Below are 16,313 nucleotides of genomic sequence, written 5' to 3'. Positions count from 1 at the left end.
GTGAGAAATGTGTCTGTTATGTCTCATATGTTGAGTGTCCACAGTAGTCTTTCTTGTTGACTCGTCAAACCCATATTTTCCCAATTGATATCAGTGGTGTAATTTGAGTGTGTTTCACCCGAAGAAGCCCTTGAGTTTGTCGTCTCTTCTGGTCACCAATGCATATACAGGCTTATACAGCAGACCCAAAAGTGACCCCCTCTCCCCCATAAGGGACGGACCGCCCATCTATTAGCTACCATACTGATGTCTATACAAAAATCAACTGCATCATCCTTACCATAAACCCAAGTACACTCGTCAACAACATTGAAACCGCCAGTAAAAAATGCGGAAGACCTAACTGTGGTATACGCATCGACCTAACTGAGGGATCGGAGTTCTCCTTTAAAAAGGGTCAACGTTTTACAGTGAAAAACAACTTCACATGTGCTTCGGTTAACCTAATATACGTGTTAACTTGCTCAGAGTATCGATAGCAATACATAGGCAAAACCAAAAACAGTCTACGCCAGAGGATGACCGCACATAGATCCCAGATTAAAATTCGGGAATACAGAAAAACAGCATTAAGCGAACACATCGACATTTGTGCTATTAACGAACAACCCAACTTCAGAATTTTTCCCCTCTATAAATTCATAGACAATGCAACTGTAGTGAATCCTGCATGCATGAAGTGAATTCGATCCACCATAGCCAAATTTAGATTAACACTGCTACAGAACTTTTCCCACGATGGAACAAGGGTCTTTCTCTGACAGTAGTTTTTACATTTTCCAGATGCCTTTAGCTAGTCCGAAATAATGTCTTCACATTTTCTACCTGGTCTTATTCTCCTTATATATATATATATACACATATATATACACACACATATATATATATATATATTATATATATATATATATATATATATATATATAAGGAGAATATATAAATATATATACATATATATATAAGGAGAATATATATATATATATATATATATATTATATATATATATATATATACATATATATACATATATATATACATATATATATATACATACATACATACATACATACATACACACACACACACACACACACACACACATATATATATATATAATATATATATATATATATATATATATATATATATATATATATATATGCACAAAGAGAAGAGAAACATTGAATTGATTGTTGGGTAGTGGTGAATATTCTGGAAAATATCGACAAGGTATTGATCTTAAAAGAAATCTGAGACATGGTAATATCAAATTAACAATGCTTACAAGGCAACTGTCTGTTGACTGTTGGTAATTTTCCAATATCACTGCGTGATTTCAGAGGGAAACACGACAAATTACTTAAGAGTTTTAACATAGCAGTATTGTTTATTTGTAAGCTTTCGCGTCAGTACTTCTTTCTTTATTTTTTTGTCTTTCCCTCTTTAACATGCACGCACACGCACACACACACGTTACTTCTTCACCAGTCGTTATTACTTGGCGTCTTTAAGTGTTAAGGCTTTAAATTTTTCCTCTTCTTAATTCGAGCAAACAAACTTTTCTCCTGTATTTTGATCTTTTCGCTCACAAAAATAGAAGACATAAGCAATAGTTAGTTGTTGATTTTAGACGAGTCAACCAACATTTTACGTAAAACGCATTTATATATATATATGTTAGGTATTGCAATAAATGACAAAAAAAAAATAGTGGATCTTTACTTTCTGACCGACAGATTTTTAAAATAATTTTTTGTAACTAAACACTTTCAAATTAAATTAAATGTTTTTTTTTTTAAATATTTCCATAGTCTTCAAATAGGTAAGACATTTTCCTTTTCTCAATCTCTCTCTCTCTCTCTTTTACTTTTGTGATGGCTCGCTAGGTAGTAGCAGGTCTGAAAGAATAGTTAATAAGGGTGCAGAGGAATGTTTTATATGGTAGAATGTGTCGTATAAAACATCTTTTACTCTTAGCCCTTTTGAGAATAAATTATATTTACGAAGTAATTTCACGTTAAAGTTGTCATATTTCGATAATTTCAACCAATCAATGACGTGTATTCAGCCGAATAAAATTACTGCCGTTGTTTGTCAATAACAACTATCGGCGGGGTATTTTTCATTTGTCACTGTTATTTATGACATCGTTCGTGCGTTTGTACTGGTTTTAGCTTTAAGGTTTTAGGGTTAGGGTTAGGGCTTTAGGGTTAAGGTTTTAGGGTTAGGGTTATAGGGTTAGGGTTAGGGTTAGGGTTGTCATAAATATCAGTGAAAAACGAAATATACGCCGCCGGAAGTTCTTGTTGACAAACAACGGCAGTAATTTTATTCAACTGAATACACGTCATTGATTGGTTGAAATTACCGAAATAGGACAACTTTAACGTGAAATAACTTCGTAAATATAAGTTTTTCTCAAAAATGCTAACAGTAAAAGATGTTTTATATGACACATTCTACCAGTGTCCGAAGTTTGAAAGTGTTTAGTTACAAAAAATTATTTTTAAAATCTGTCGGTCAAAAAGTAATGATCCCAAATCGTACCCTGTTACAAAAACTACTACTGAAGTTTTGCGTCAAGTCGTGAAAAAGTTCTTGAGCTATGTGAGAATTAATATTCTTTCTAATTTTGACACAATATCTGCAATTTTTGAGGGGCGGGGCAAGTGGATTACATCGAGACAATATTTAACTGGTACCTCATTTTAATCGATCCCGAAAGTATAAAAGGCAAAGCTAACCTCGGCAGGATTCGAACTCAGGACGTAAAAAGTCAGATGAAGTACCGCTAGGCATCCCATCCGACGTGCTAATGATTCTACCAGCTCGTCAACTAAAGTAAGAATTAATGCTAAAAACAGTTTTGCTCTTATTTGAAGCTTCTGTTTCTAAACGTTAAGACAATCCAAACTTGATCCTCATAACGGTCTGCCATTTTTTGTTTAGTATAGTAATTCCATGCTGCTGAAAAATTGATTGATTTACAAGAAGTAACTGTATTAATCCGTTTGTCTGTCCTTGTACGCACTGGGGTCTATCTAATCGACTGGCCCTCTCCCCAAAAATTTCGGGCCTTGTGCCTAGAGTAGAAAAGAATATTTCTTAGTTTAGTTTTGGTGAGAGTGTCCCCTGAAATTATTCTTTCACCAGTGGCATTTCCTGATGGCACTCCCTAAATCTGACTAACCCAGAACACTAGCTGCATTTTTAAGTGTTACTGCTTCACATAAAAATTTTGGCTCATCAACAGAAGATTCTTAAAAAAAAAATTGTTTTTTTCATCGGTATTAGCAGTTGGCACTACAAGTTCTGTATTTCTCCATTTTTAAACTGAACAGCCAATACTAAAGGGAGAATTGCAAAAGGGGGACGAATGTGACTTAAATTCTTGGAGAAATTCCTTTAACATTTTGAAGGGTTTCCAAATGTATTAATACACTGTACAAGAATCATTTGCATACTCCTTTCAGAAACTTTTGTCATTATTAATATATATTTCTTTACTGCCTACAAGGATCTAAACACAGAGGGGACAAACAAGGACAGACAAACGGATTAAGTCGATTATATCGACCCCAGTGCGTAACTGGTACTTAATTTATCGAAACCCGAAAGGATGAAAGGCAAAGTCGACCTCGGCGGAATTTGAACTCAGAACGTAGCGGCAGACGAAATACCTATTTCTTTACTGCCCACAAGGGGCTAAACACAGAGAGGACAAACAAGGACAGACAAACGGATTAAGTCGATTATATCGACCCCAGTGCGTAACTGGAACTTAATTTATCGACCCCGAAAGGATGAAAGGCAAAGTCGACCTCGGCGGAATTTGAACTCAGAACTCAGAAAATATATTAGTGAAGCGGAATGTGCATTGATGCATTAAAATCTTAATTTGTATTAAGAATCTTATTGAATATCGTGCTCACGGACAGTCTTTGTGTGCGTATGGGCATGTGTGTACTTGCGCACGCGTGTATATGTATGTGTAAAATTTCCAAGTAATATCATGGCCTATTTTCTGACACAATCAGATATTTTTGAAAATTTTATACTACTTTTTATGAAAATAATCTGGCACCCAAACTCCACAAGCGACACCACAACCCAATAATAAAAAACTAAATTAGATATTTAAATCTAATTCTAAAATTACCTAATTTCTTCTCTGTATAACGTGAAAATCTTGCCGACATATTCAAAACTACAACAAATTGAAAAGTTGGGCACAGCGAGAAATTCACATAACTATACAAACAGTTTCGTTCTTAGAAAGCTTAGAGTAAACATTTTCTAAATTGACTGACTGTAAATAGACCTCGTGCCATTCATAAAGACTTGTGAATGGCGTGAGGTTAAGATAAGTTATTAAACAGGGAATAAATAGAATTATATTTTAGCATTGCTACAAATACAGTTTCAGGTTAGTCTCTTGAATACACATTCAGTTATGGAATGTTTTTTCTTCTTCTATGCTTTAACTAGGCATTTTGCCACGATACAAGTCTGCTCGCACGTAAAGAATATCATTTATATACGACTCGATATTCATTGAATTATGTTTATAGGGATCTTTTCGGTTTGACCGGCAGTTTTTTTAAAATAATTTCCACGTAACTAAACACTTTTAAACTTCGTATACTGGTAGAATGTGTTTATAAAACATCTTTTTCTCTTGGCTTTATTGAGAAAATTCTATAGTTTGTAAGATATTTGTTGTTTTTTCTTCAATTTCTGCAATTTCAACCAATCAATGACGTCTATTGAGGGAAAACATTCTGTTCCGTATGAATATGTTCCTCGTTTAAGAAACAGATTGGATTTATTTACATTTCTGAAGAAAAAAAGATACCCTTCCCCCTACCCCTAACTCTAACCCTAACCCTAAAACAGATTGAAATGCAATAGATCGATACTAGGGCCATAATTATGGGTGACAATTTCATATGACACCGCTAGAAAAAACTGCCGTTCAAACCGAAAAGATCCTCCTTATAGACTTGAGAAGCCTTACTTTTAGCGGAAGTGAGATCAGTGATATCCGATAATTTCATGTAAACAAATCTATTAAAGCCAACATACATATCTACATACATTTTATATAACATGAAAATCATTCGAATCTTTTCGCTTTGACCGGCAAATTTTTAAAATAATTTCTTTGTAACTAAACACTTTTAAACTTCGTATACTGGTAGAATGTGTTACATAAAACATCTTTTTCTCTTGGCTTTCTTGAGAAAATTCTCTAGTTTGTAAGTTATTTGTTGTTTAATTTCTTGCATTTCGGTAATTTCAACCAATCAATGACGTCTATTGAGGTGAATACAATATCTGACGTATTTTGTCAACATTTTCATTGATTGGTTGAAATTGCCGAAATGCAAGAAATTAAACAACAAATAGCTTACAAACAACAGAATTTTCTCAAGAAAGCCAAAGAAATTATTTTAAAAATCTGCCGGTCAAAGTGAAAAGATCCAATCATTCTTATATCTTAAGTTGAAAACAATCACATTTATGTTGTGTATAGTAAATTGAGACGCTGTACCTTAGATGCTATTTCTGAAATTCTTAAGATATCACTAGAAGGTACTATACAAGTAGGTACCAGTTGACGCGGCTTAATGAAGGGGCTCTGTCAATAAAATCAAAAGATTTCTCCACTTCTCTTTATGAAATTATAGGATGTCACTGTTGTCCGGGGTCTTTTCTGTTTGGCTGCCATTTTTCAATTTCTCCAGTTTTGTTCTAATTTATTTCAAATTTGGTGTATTAATGTAGTTTCGTATACTCATTATTAATATGGAATTTATTTTCGCCATAAGTCAAAAAGTAAACAGTTAATAGCTTTTAAACTTTGTAAATTTTGGGTAGGTTTAGCCACTCGAAAGCCACAGTGACAAGCCAAGCGCTGGAAAAGTGTTTATGAAAAACCACGTGAGTTTACAAACTGATATTTTACACTGTGTTTTTCTGCCTGCACCCATCTTTTTCTGCTCTTAAAACAACAAAATATGTGTTGTTTACTCCTTTTTAAAGTCATTTTTCGCTTATTAACTGCTTAAAACACGTGCCTTCGTACAATGCTGACATTGTTTTGTTGTGTTTACGATTGCAGTCACGCACAAAATGACAGCTTCCAAATCCTGTTTTCAGATTGGGTAGAAATTATCAAACTTTAAACATTTGATTTTTTTTTTTTTTTTATTTTTAATTTCTGGAACAAGTGAATTAGGCATTGAGAGTCAGCGTGAAATATTACATCAATACACCAAATCTGAAAATTTTCACTTAACTTAATTTTTTTTTAATGCAGCTGAACAGAAATGATCCCTCGTTACTTCCGGTCAATTAACATTCATTTTTTTCTAACCCCGTAAACTACATGATAACCCTTTATTTTACCATTTCCTGAGGTATGAACGGCTGGCTTTACCTCCGCAAGACTTCTAAATACAGGCATTTTGTCTGATGCTATAACGATTTTGCCAATCGTTTTCCCTACTACTGTCGTTCTAAGGCAGTGGTTCTAATCTGTAGAGTACCTTTTTCACATAAAGACGATCACTGGTATATATAAAATGTATATCAAATATGGCGGAGGACAAATTATAAGTAAATGAATAAAAGCGAAAGAAAATGATAATCGTTGGTAATCGGCATTATATAGGATAGTAAACTTTATGAACATGATGAACATGATTTTGTGTTGGCTATCTTGAGGAAAAAAAACTCAATATCTGCCGGTTGGGAGGAGAGAACCACTCTGAGTCTTGTTGAAGGCTAACTGTAATACATCGTGTGTGAGTGTCCAAAATCGTTCTGGCTTGAAGTGAGAGCCTGAGAGCCTGAAGTCGTTTGTTTGAGTTAGGTGCCAAACAGTTTGCGTAGGGTAAAAAGGGGAACAAATTTTGGATCGTCCGAGAAACCATATCACATCATTGCCTCACGCTGATTACTCGATTTATTGATCAATCATGAAAAAAGTGTAGTGGCTTACTCGTGGTCCCTAGTTGAATACTTCGCCATTGCAGTTCGGATCCCTAAAACATAAAGCGAAAGATCGCCCAAATATGATACGAGGTAATCTAAGGAGTGAGGAGAAAAATAATGTTTTTACAATTTTCTTGAAAACACTAGTTAAAATAACATACCGTAAATCTTCGAGCATAGTCCGCCCTTGAGTATAATACACAGGGGATTTTTAGGGAGCTGTACCTCTGAAAAACCTAAACCTTGTGTATAATACACAACCTAAACCTAAACCTGTGTAATTCTCTAACTTGAGTCGTGCGTAATCAAGCCAGCAGCACCTAGTCGAACAAACACTTCCGCGCATGCATAATACAATAATGGTGATGTTCTTAACTGTTATATGGGAATGTAAATATGCTTGCAAATTGTTTTTGTTACATGTTATTCTGTGTTCTGAATACTTTTTATTTTAATAAATATTGCTTACTGCAAGTTATGGATGATTCTTTTATGACTTCATTGCCTTCAGGCTCAGCTTAAGGTATTCTCGCACCTGACATCACAAAATACGTCTGAATAAACCTTGCCAGACAGCAAATAGAGACTCGGACATTGCTTAGAAAATATTTTTCATTTTTAACCTCGTAAATAGTACGCACTAGGGATTTTGACCTTTAAATTTTTTTGGGGGGAAATGCGGATTATACTCGAGTATTTACTATACGTTCGATTTACTATTATTGTTATCTTTTTTTTAAATATTTAATTGGAACTCGATAATTATGAATATGATAAACAGAACAGAAAAGAAAAGGGTCTGAATTAGGGATAGCAGGATGGATTACACTTTCATCATCATCATCATCATCTATATTAAATATTTACTATATCTGTGTATTGTAGTTCACATACATCAATCAAGTAACACATTCGATTGTTCTCAAACTGAAGAGGAAAACTAGCTACATTGCTACCCATTTGCTGTTGCGCATGCGTATATTCTATACATATATGAAAGGGGGAAGAAAACAAAAACCTAATGGCAACTGTTAGCAATCCTTGAAGAAAAGATATAATTTTCTTTTAACGCAAAAAGATATTAGAAGAGTTTTTAGGTTTATATTTGTCACAAGAATGACCGAGGGAATTACACAGTGACTCCTTCTGTATAAAGAAGAAATAGTTAACTTCGTAAGCTAAGCCTGAAAGCAATGAAGTCATAAAAGAATCATCCATAACTTGCAGTAAGCAACATTTATTAAACGTTATTACTGTTATTTCTTTATTTTCTGCAAACAAAATGCACAAAAAAGCTACACGTTTGCATTATGTTATATATACAATAATAATAAAGGACGTTACCGTATACAGTTTTACAAACCAAGGACGTTATATAGACCTCCTTGACTCAAGTTAGAGAAGGGTTGCGTATTATACACAAGGTTTAGGTTTAATGTAGCAAACAAATCATTTTAATTCAAAAGGTCGAGTAGGAGACATTAGCTTAATGGTAGATGGGAGAAATTAAATGCGTTTGAGGTTTCTGCGAATCAACTGGAAATCAATGAGTGACAAGATCAAAATACCAGAGGTGAAAATCAAGAAGAGAAGAAAAACTGAAGTATGGACAGTTGAAAACAAGACTCCACTGTCTCATAATGTCCTTCTAGAAGAACAGGCTGAATAGTCGCTAACGATCCTTGGCAGCTAAGATACACTACCAAGCTAGCTAGATACACAGACAGACAGATAGATAAACTGACAGATAGACAGGGGAGACAACTCCGACAGCTAAATTATTTAAATTTGAAATTGCTTTAGAGTTCGCCTAGTGAGCATATTTATGCTGTTTTCTTTCTTTCTTTCTTTTACTCACAAATGGAGGCAGTATTTCCGAGACGGATCTTTTCGGTTTGACCGGCAGTTTTTTAAAATAATTTCTACGTAACTAAACACTTTTAAACTTCGTATACTGGTAGAATGTGTTTATAAAACATCTTTTCCTCTTGGCTTTATTGAAAACATTCTATAGTTTGTAAGATATTTGTTGTTTTTTTTTCCTTCAGTTTCTGCAATTTCAACCAATCAATGACGTCTATTGAGCTGAAAACATTCTGTGCCGTATGAATATGTCCCTCGTTTAAGAAACAGATTGGGTTTATTTACATTTCTGAAGAAAAAATATACCCTTCCCCCCACCCATAACCCTAACACAGATTGAAATGCAATAGATCGATACTAGGGTCATAATTATGGCACATAAAAAGTACCCACTACACTCTCGGAGTGGTTTTACGTTAGGAAGGGCATCCAGCTGTAGAAACATTGCCACATCAGATTGGAGCCTGGTGCAGCCACTGGCTCTCCAGACCTCAGTCAAACCGTCCAACCCATGCCAGCATGGAAAACGGACATTATACAATGATGATGATGGTGGTAGTGATGATGATATATCAGCATCTAGTATTCTTCAAATCTTATTATGATGCTAATTATGCATTTAACAAATCAGCAGGGTTCCATTTAACAAAAACCATAATTTCACAGAAACAAAGACATGTTAACTCATCTAAGATTATGAAATTAACTTGAATAAAAGAAAATACTAAACAACTACATGCATGAAAATATAATTATTTATTGCATTTAATATTATAAAAACATTTATAATGAAATAGAAAAATCTAATTTTTAAAAGAAATGAACAGCTTTTAAAATCCTTGAAAATGTCTAAAACATTTTGAGCAAATATACCCAAGGAATTGCATCTACTTTTGGTTTTCTTCTAATATTCTCTCTCTATACAATTGTGGCTTCTAAATTTCTTATTTTATAAAAAGATTCTATTCATATACACCCTGACTTGAAAATACTCTTTCAAACATGATTGTGATATCTGGATGAAACAGGTGTAGATAATTTAGTTAAACTGATTCTTCTTGATTGATTCCTAGTTTAGCATTATTTCATCACTATTGTTCTCCAGCACTTGCTGTATAGAATAGATATGTATTTACGATATGGTTGAATAGTTTTAAGTGTTAAAATAGTTAAAAAGTTAATGTAGAGGTAATTAAAATAGTAACTGTAATGTTAAGTCGGGGTGTCCTACACATGATTACTGTATACCAAGCATATGAAAGATAAATTTAAATGAAACTTAAGTAAATGCTCAATATCTCAGTCCTCAAATGCTTGATATTTTGGTCCTCAAAAGGTCATTATCTTAGTCCTCTAATCTGCTAATAGATTCCACAAGGAAGCACAGCTCATGGCAAAATTAACTGTTACTTCCAAATATATATCCTTGTATGGCCAAAAGTAGCAAAAGATGGTATCCTACTCAGAGTAGGTAATATCTCTCAACAATATAATGCCATAAAACTGAGAAAAGTTTAAACATTTCCTAATAGCTGGAATAAGTAAAAGAAAAAAATTTTAAAAAGACTACTTTAAAACTAGGAAGTAAAATTTAATTTATAATAAAAAGTAAGATTTGGAAATAAAAATTAGTTAATATATTGTTATCTTGACATAAAAAATAAAAATTGAAAATAAAATCAAGAATATACATTTATCTGATGATAAAAATTAATCAATACAGCTAATATTACCTTTGGCTACAATGTGTTTGTAACGAATTATAGGTTGCAGGTGTTTGCATCTATTTCATAGTAAATAATTTTAGCTGTTAGAATTATTTGCATGAATGATTTCAAAACCCAAACATTTTTAATGATTATTTTCTATTTAAAAAAATCCTATATCTCAATCAACTTCTGTTAATGTACCATGTTATAAATGAAGACAGCAATATCATTCAGACCAAAGTGGTTTATCCAAAGATATCAAACATTACATGTTCTTCTTGGCTTGATTTAAATGTTCTCTTGATATAATTAGTCTTTGAATTTGAGCCGTACCCTCATAAATCTGAAAGTTCAGTAAGAAAATATAGAAATTAGAAATTATTCATGTTAAAGATCAACAACTTATTAAACATAAACCAATTAAGTGCTAAATTTCTATTAAATATTTTTTTAATAACAATAATGGGAAGGTTAAAAGTATAGAATCTTCATTTTTGTATTTGGTTTGCAAGAGTCTTAATGTGAATTCTTTTGTTGAAACAAATCTTGTTGTCTAGGGAGGGCCATTATACCAATAATAAACACATGCACTGGTCCAATAACACTTCTTTATTGTTAGGCAACTGGTTAAATATTTGACCAACTAAGTCTTTTACTTGTTTCAGTCATTTGACAGCAGACATGCTGCAGTACTGCTGTGAAAGGGTTTCAGTTGAACAAATCAACTCTAAGACTTTTTTTTAAACCTAGAACATATTCTATTGGTCTCTTTTGCCAAATTGTTAAATTACAGGGATCTAAATACACCAACAGCAGTTGTCAAGTGGTGATGGGGGGGACAAACACAGACACACACACACATATTCATATATATATAGTGTTGGCCAAAAGTCAGTAATTACAGATAGAAACTATCTGTAATTCTGTAATGACTTGAATGGAAAAATGTGTCACTTAAGAAGGACTTGCAATGATAAACGCATTCTTTAAACATGTTTACAAGAGAATTCTCCGAGAATAGAATGAGATACTGTTCTTCATTACAAAGCAGACAAAAAGATTTACCTTTATCATATGGAAAAGATTTAGATAGAATATTCCATTCCAAACCAAATTGTTTATTATGTTCCTTTAGAAACCAAATTAATTTACTAAGCCCAGTATTGTTACGTTTATTGATATGTCTAAATGTAGAGTAATGATTAGATATTCTTTTTGACAACTGAGATGAAGAACTACCTATCTAAAAACAGACATCAGAACTGGAAGTAATTTTACATTGATAAACAGAGTTTCTAGTCTTAGAATTACTGCTAAGGAAACAAGTACGATTTGAATTTATATCAGAAACACTAATATTGTTGTTCTTGTTATTCAAAGAATGGTTAGCGTTAATAATATCAGTGTTATTATTTTCATTAAGTGGATTTGTATTTAACAATTTACTGTTATGCGAAGAGATGATTTGTGAAAGGTTTATGGTGTTTGAAAACCCTATTCTAATTTGGTGTGAATTGATAATAGAATGGTAGCTTGAATTTTTTGGGAAATTCTTATCTATAGCTTCACAAAACTGGTAAGGGAGGTTGGATTTCATCTGTTTACCATATGGAATTATCAACCAACAGTTTTACTAGGACATACCTTGTTATTAGGGTAACTATCTTTAAAAGACCTAGATTTACTTTCATTACATATAAGGGGACTTAAAGAATGTTATCTCCCTTACGCTGCAAAATTACATTTTTCAATTTAGTGTTGCTATTCAAACTAAAATTTATATTTTGAAGTGCATGTGTGTGTGTGTGTGTGTGTAGTTGTGTGTGTACACCCCTAAGACTGCCTGTATGTGTGTGTGTGTGCATTAGCCATCCATGACCTCTTTAATGGTTTGGCCTTTTATTCAAGGCCAATTCAATTTCAGATCTGCTGGGATTTGCCTGTCATCCAGGAAACATTTAAGGTTGTAGTTCCTTATGTGGGGAGAGGAAGAAGAGAAAAGAGTAGGGGTGTGAGTGTGTGTGGTCTAATGTACATGTTTGTGTGGTCAAGTCAGTTCTGTGAGTGCGTCTATTTGTGTGTGTATGAATGTATGAGTGTTTGCTTATGTGAGTGCATTCCAGTGTGTGTGTGTGTGTGTGTCAGGGTGTGTGTGTGTACTTGTGTGTGTGTGTGAGGTGTGGCAGTTTCCTGAATAGGTAAGTGTCTGTGTGTATGTTTGCATGTGCATTCTTGTGTGTATGTATGTGTTCCTGCATATGTGTGCATGTGTTGGAAACCTTTTCTCAGGTGCTGAATAACATCACTCTTTCCCATGTTCCCTCCCATGTCTCTTTCCCAGTTGTCAGAGTTAGCACTGTCAATGTAAATACATTGAAAGGTAATCTAGTGAGATTGTTGAGATACTTGAAAGGAGGCGTGTTGATGTATGCTGCATTCAAGAGGTAAGGTGGAGAGGAGCTTCAGCCAGGTTCCTCACAGGCAAAACATAGGTATAAAATCATCTGGGAAGGTAACAGTGATGGGGTAGGTGGTGCGGGTATATTTCTTGCAGAGAAATGGGTGGATAAAGTCATAGAGGTAGCCAGAATGGGTGATAGGGTGCTCAAGCTTAGGCCAGTCTTACAGAACAGCATGGTGACAATTATCTCTGCCTATGCCCCTCGAGCGGGCCTACCAATTTATTTATTTATTTGTATGGGTCTCCTTGTGTCCTACTGCCATTCTAATCCTACTGTATCTGTACCTATGTGCACATGCATGTGTATGTATGGATGTATATGGTTATGTATTGAAGTGGTATATATCTACATGTATTATTTCATTTAAACTTTTATTTAAACCATATTGAAACTTCAGTAATAAAGTATATATAAAACTTGGAACAAATTATGTAAGGGAAAATAAATATCTTAATTATCTTCTAAACTATAACATTTCAGAAATATTTTAACACTGACCTGGTAAATCTTAGCATCTCTCATTAGTTTTTCAACTGGATAATCGCTGTTGAAACCATTTCCACCAAATATCTAATAAAAGAAAAAGTATAACAGTGAAAGAATATGTACTTCATATTTATTTTATAAACATAATCAACACAGAGCAATTTAAAATATAACATGCAAACATCTTCATATATGAACATTTTCTCCATACATATAAAAATTAATATTTCATTTTTGGATTTGGTTTGCAAGATTCTTTATATGAGTTTGTGTGTTGAAGCATATTCTATTGTGTCTGGGGAGAGTCATTTTCTTTTTGTGCCTTATTATGTAACATAAACACCGGTAAAATTTCCACGTTTTTTCTTTATTTTATTTTTAAAAATTTTTAAATTTTTAAATTTTTATTTTTCATTTCTATTTTTTATTATTACTTTTTTTTTAATTTTAACAGTGAGTGTATCACATAATAAGGCACAAAAAGAAAATGACTCTCCCCAGACACAATACAATAAAAATTAATGTATTCTGTTAATTCTCATTCAGTGTAATTTTTGATATGGACCAATGGTGTTTGAGTGACCCAAAGTATGCTGAATCATAACATACAAGTGGGAGAGTGAATGAAATTTGGGTGCCTAGTTTAACAGAGAAGAGTATGAATAAAGTGTTTACCTGTACAGCATCAGTTGTACATTTATTTGCAACATCTCCTGCCAAACATTTGGCAATTGAAGCATTGTAAGTATTTCGGATACCGTTGTCGATTTCCCAAGCAGATTTATACGTCATCATTCGTGCTGATTCAATTCCAATTGCCATATCGGCCAACATAAAGGCAACAGCTTGGTGCTGCAAAGGAAACGAAGACATTAAGTTAACCAAATAAGGATTTCCATCATTGGTAGAAGTTCACAAATTTTGAGGAAAAGTATGGTTAATTAAATCAATACTAGTGCTTTACAGGTACATATTTAATGAAATAAGTACACTGGTAAAATATGAATACTTTTCTAATCTAGATAATTTCATGGTAGAAAGTAGGTTTTAACATTAATGATTTCACGGAGTAAACAACAGTCAAAAAATCTGACAGGGAGAAAATATTCTTTTATTCTTTTACGTGTTTTGGTCTTTGGATTTTGGTCATGCAGGGTGCTTTTGAAAAAAAATATCATGTAGTACTTCTTCCACCCAAATTTTACAGAAACTTGCCTTTGTTCTTGCTATTGTAAATGCAGGGAACCAGTAATTTGCCAAACAGAAACTTGAAACCAACAATGATGTTGCTCACAAAATGTGATATAAAATTTTAAAATAGATAAATATACAAAATATAGGTTTTACTAACTGTACAAATGGGTTGCCCCATGGTTTTTCTCTCCATTGAATATTTTGTAGCTTCATCAAAGGCTCTTTGTGCTAATCCACAAGCTCCTGCTGCCACCTGGAAATAGAATAAAGAAAAACAATCGGGTAATCAATCAATCCAGTATTTTCATAATATTTTCTATGAATCAACTCTGGGCTAGATTTTAGCACATTTAACCTTATATCAGCATAAGACATGAATAATCACTTACTGCAGGTCGTGTCTTGTCGAAAGCGCCCATTGCAATCTTGAAACCAATACCTTCTGCACCAAGAACATTCTGAAAATAAAAACATATTTTTACCCCTTATTTAGTCTGAAGAAGAAGGATAGAGTTCATAGCTTTCATCTTCCATGAATGATGAAATAGAAGTGAGGGCTGATGTTCAGCTTAACCCTTAAGCATTCAGATTATTTTATCAAACATAATGCTTATTGATTCACATTGATTTGAATTAATCATGCATTATCTCATATCTTCAAGATCTTGATGGTGTAATTGCCTAATGTAGAATAACATTGTAGGGTAGGTGTGAGAGCCTGGATCTGGTCAGTTTCGACACAAAACAGATTAAATATTTTGGCCGGATATGGCCGGTTTAAATACTAAAGGGTTAAACATCTGTTAGGTGGTGTACATGAAAAAAGAAACTTGGATAAGAAAGGAATTCCAAACAGTTACTGATTTAGGAAGAAATATTTAATATGGAATTTGCAGGTCGAGCTGTTGTAGGAATGAAGAGGAGACAATACCTGGTTGCATTGGGTGGTGGTATATAGTCAGTAAGGTTGTGAAGAAATAACTGTTGTTTAGTCTCTGATTGAGAAGACATAATTAAAACAGTTCTGTTCCCTATCTTTTTGTTTTGTATCTTGGACTGCCTTATCTAAAGGGTCCTTACATTTTTAAGATGGTAGAGGGTATTCTGTCTGCTTTTTTCTGCTAGGTCAAATGACAATCTGGGTGATAGATAGTGGTGATGAAGTTACCTGCTCCAAGTCAGCCCTCATCAAAGGTATTCCAACCATGACCATTCCATTTTTTTTTCCAGACTTACTGTCTCTAAGACAATATTAACTTGTTAAATGTGATATGAGAGGAATTTAACTTCTATTTCTATTTTGAAATAACTGTGCAGAGATATTCCATTGTTGGGAATACAGCAAAAGAGACAAGGAAGACACAGCAAATTGTTGAGTGAAAGTGAACGGGCTAGTCAAATGAACTTTTTGGGGTGATAACAATATAGCTGAGAATGTATGCTTGTATGGGTTATACAGGTTTGTTCCAGTATATCATCATCATCGTTTAACATCCGCTTTCCATGCTAGCATGGGTTGGACAGTTTGACTGAGGGCTGGCGAACCAGATGGCTGCACCAGGCTCCAATCTGATCTGGCAGAGTTTCTACAGCTGGATGC

The 16,313-nt window shown here is 33.6% G+C and overlaps 1 protein-coding gene across 1 annotated transcript in view; it reads right to left on the bottom strand.

Moving 5' to 3' along the window:
- Positions 1-10,018: 10,018 nt before the first annotated feature.
- The window catches only part of LOC115228127 (medium-chain specific acyl-CoA dehydrogenase, mitochondrial), a 38,673-nt gene continuing 32,378 nt past the window's right edge, over positions 10,019-16,313 (bottom strand). Inside the window, exons 9-13 of the mRNA XM_029798790.2 lie at positions 15,103-15,171; positions 14,871-14,966; positions 14,195-14,371; positions 13,532-13,603; positions 10,019-10,914 (exon numbers count right to left, since the gene is read on the bottom strand). Coding sequence (XP_029654650.1) covers positions 10,837-10,914; positions 13,532-13,603; positions 14,195-14,371; positions 14,871-14,966; positions 15,103-15,171 — 492 coding nt within the window. The 3' untranslated portion in view covers positions 10,019-10,836. The remainder of the gene's footprint in view (positions 10,915-13,531; positions 13,604-14,194; positions 14,372-14,870; positions 14,967-15,102; positions 15,172-16,313) is intronic.

The sequence above is a fragment of the Octopus sinensis genome, linkage group LG2 (genome assembly GCF_006345805.1).
Source record: "Octopus sinensis linkage group LG2, ASM634580v1, whole genome shotgun sequence".
Taxonomy (NCBI): Eukaryota; Metazoa; Mollusca; class Cephalopoda; order Octopoda; family Octopodidae; genus Octopus; species Octopus sinensis.
This window is presented reverse-complemented; position numbering and strand designations above follow the sequence as displayed.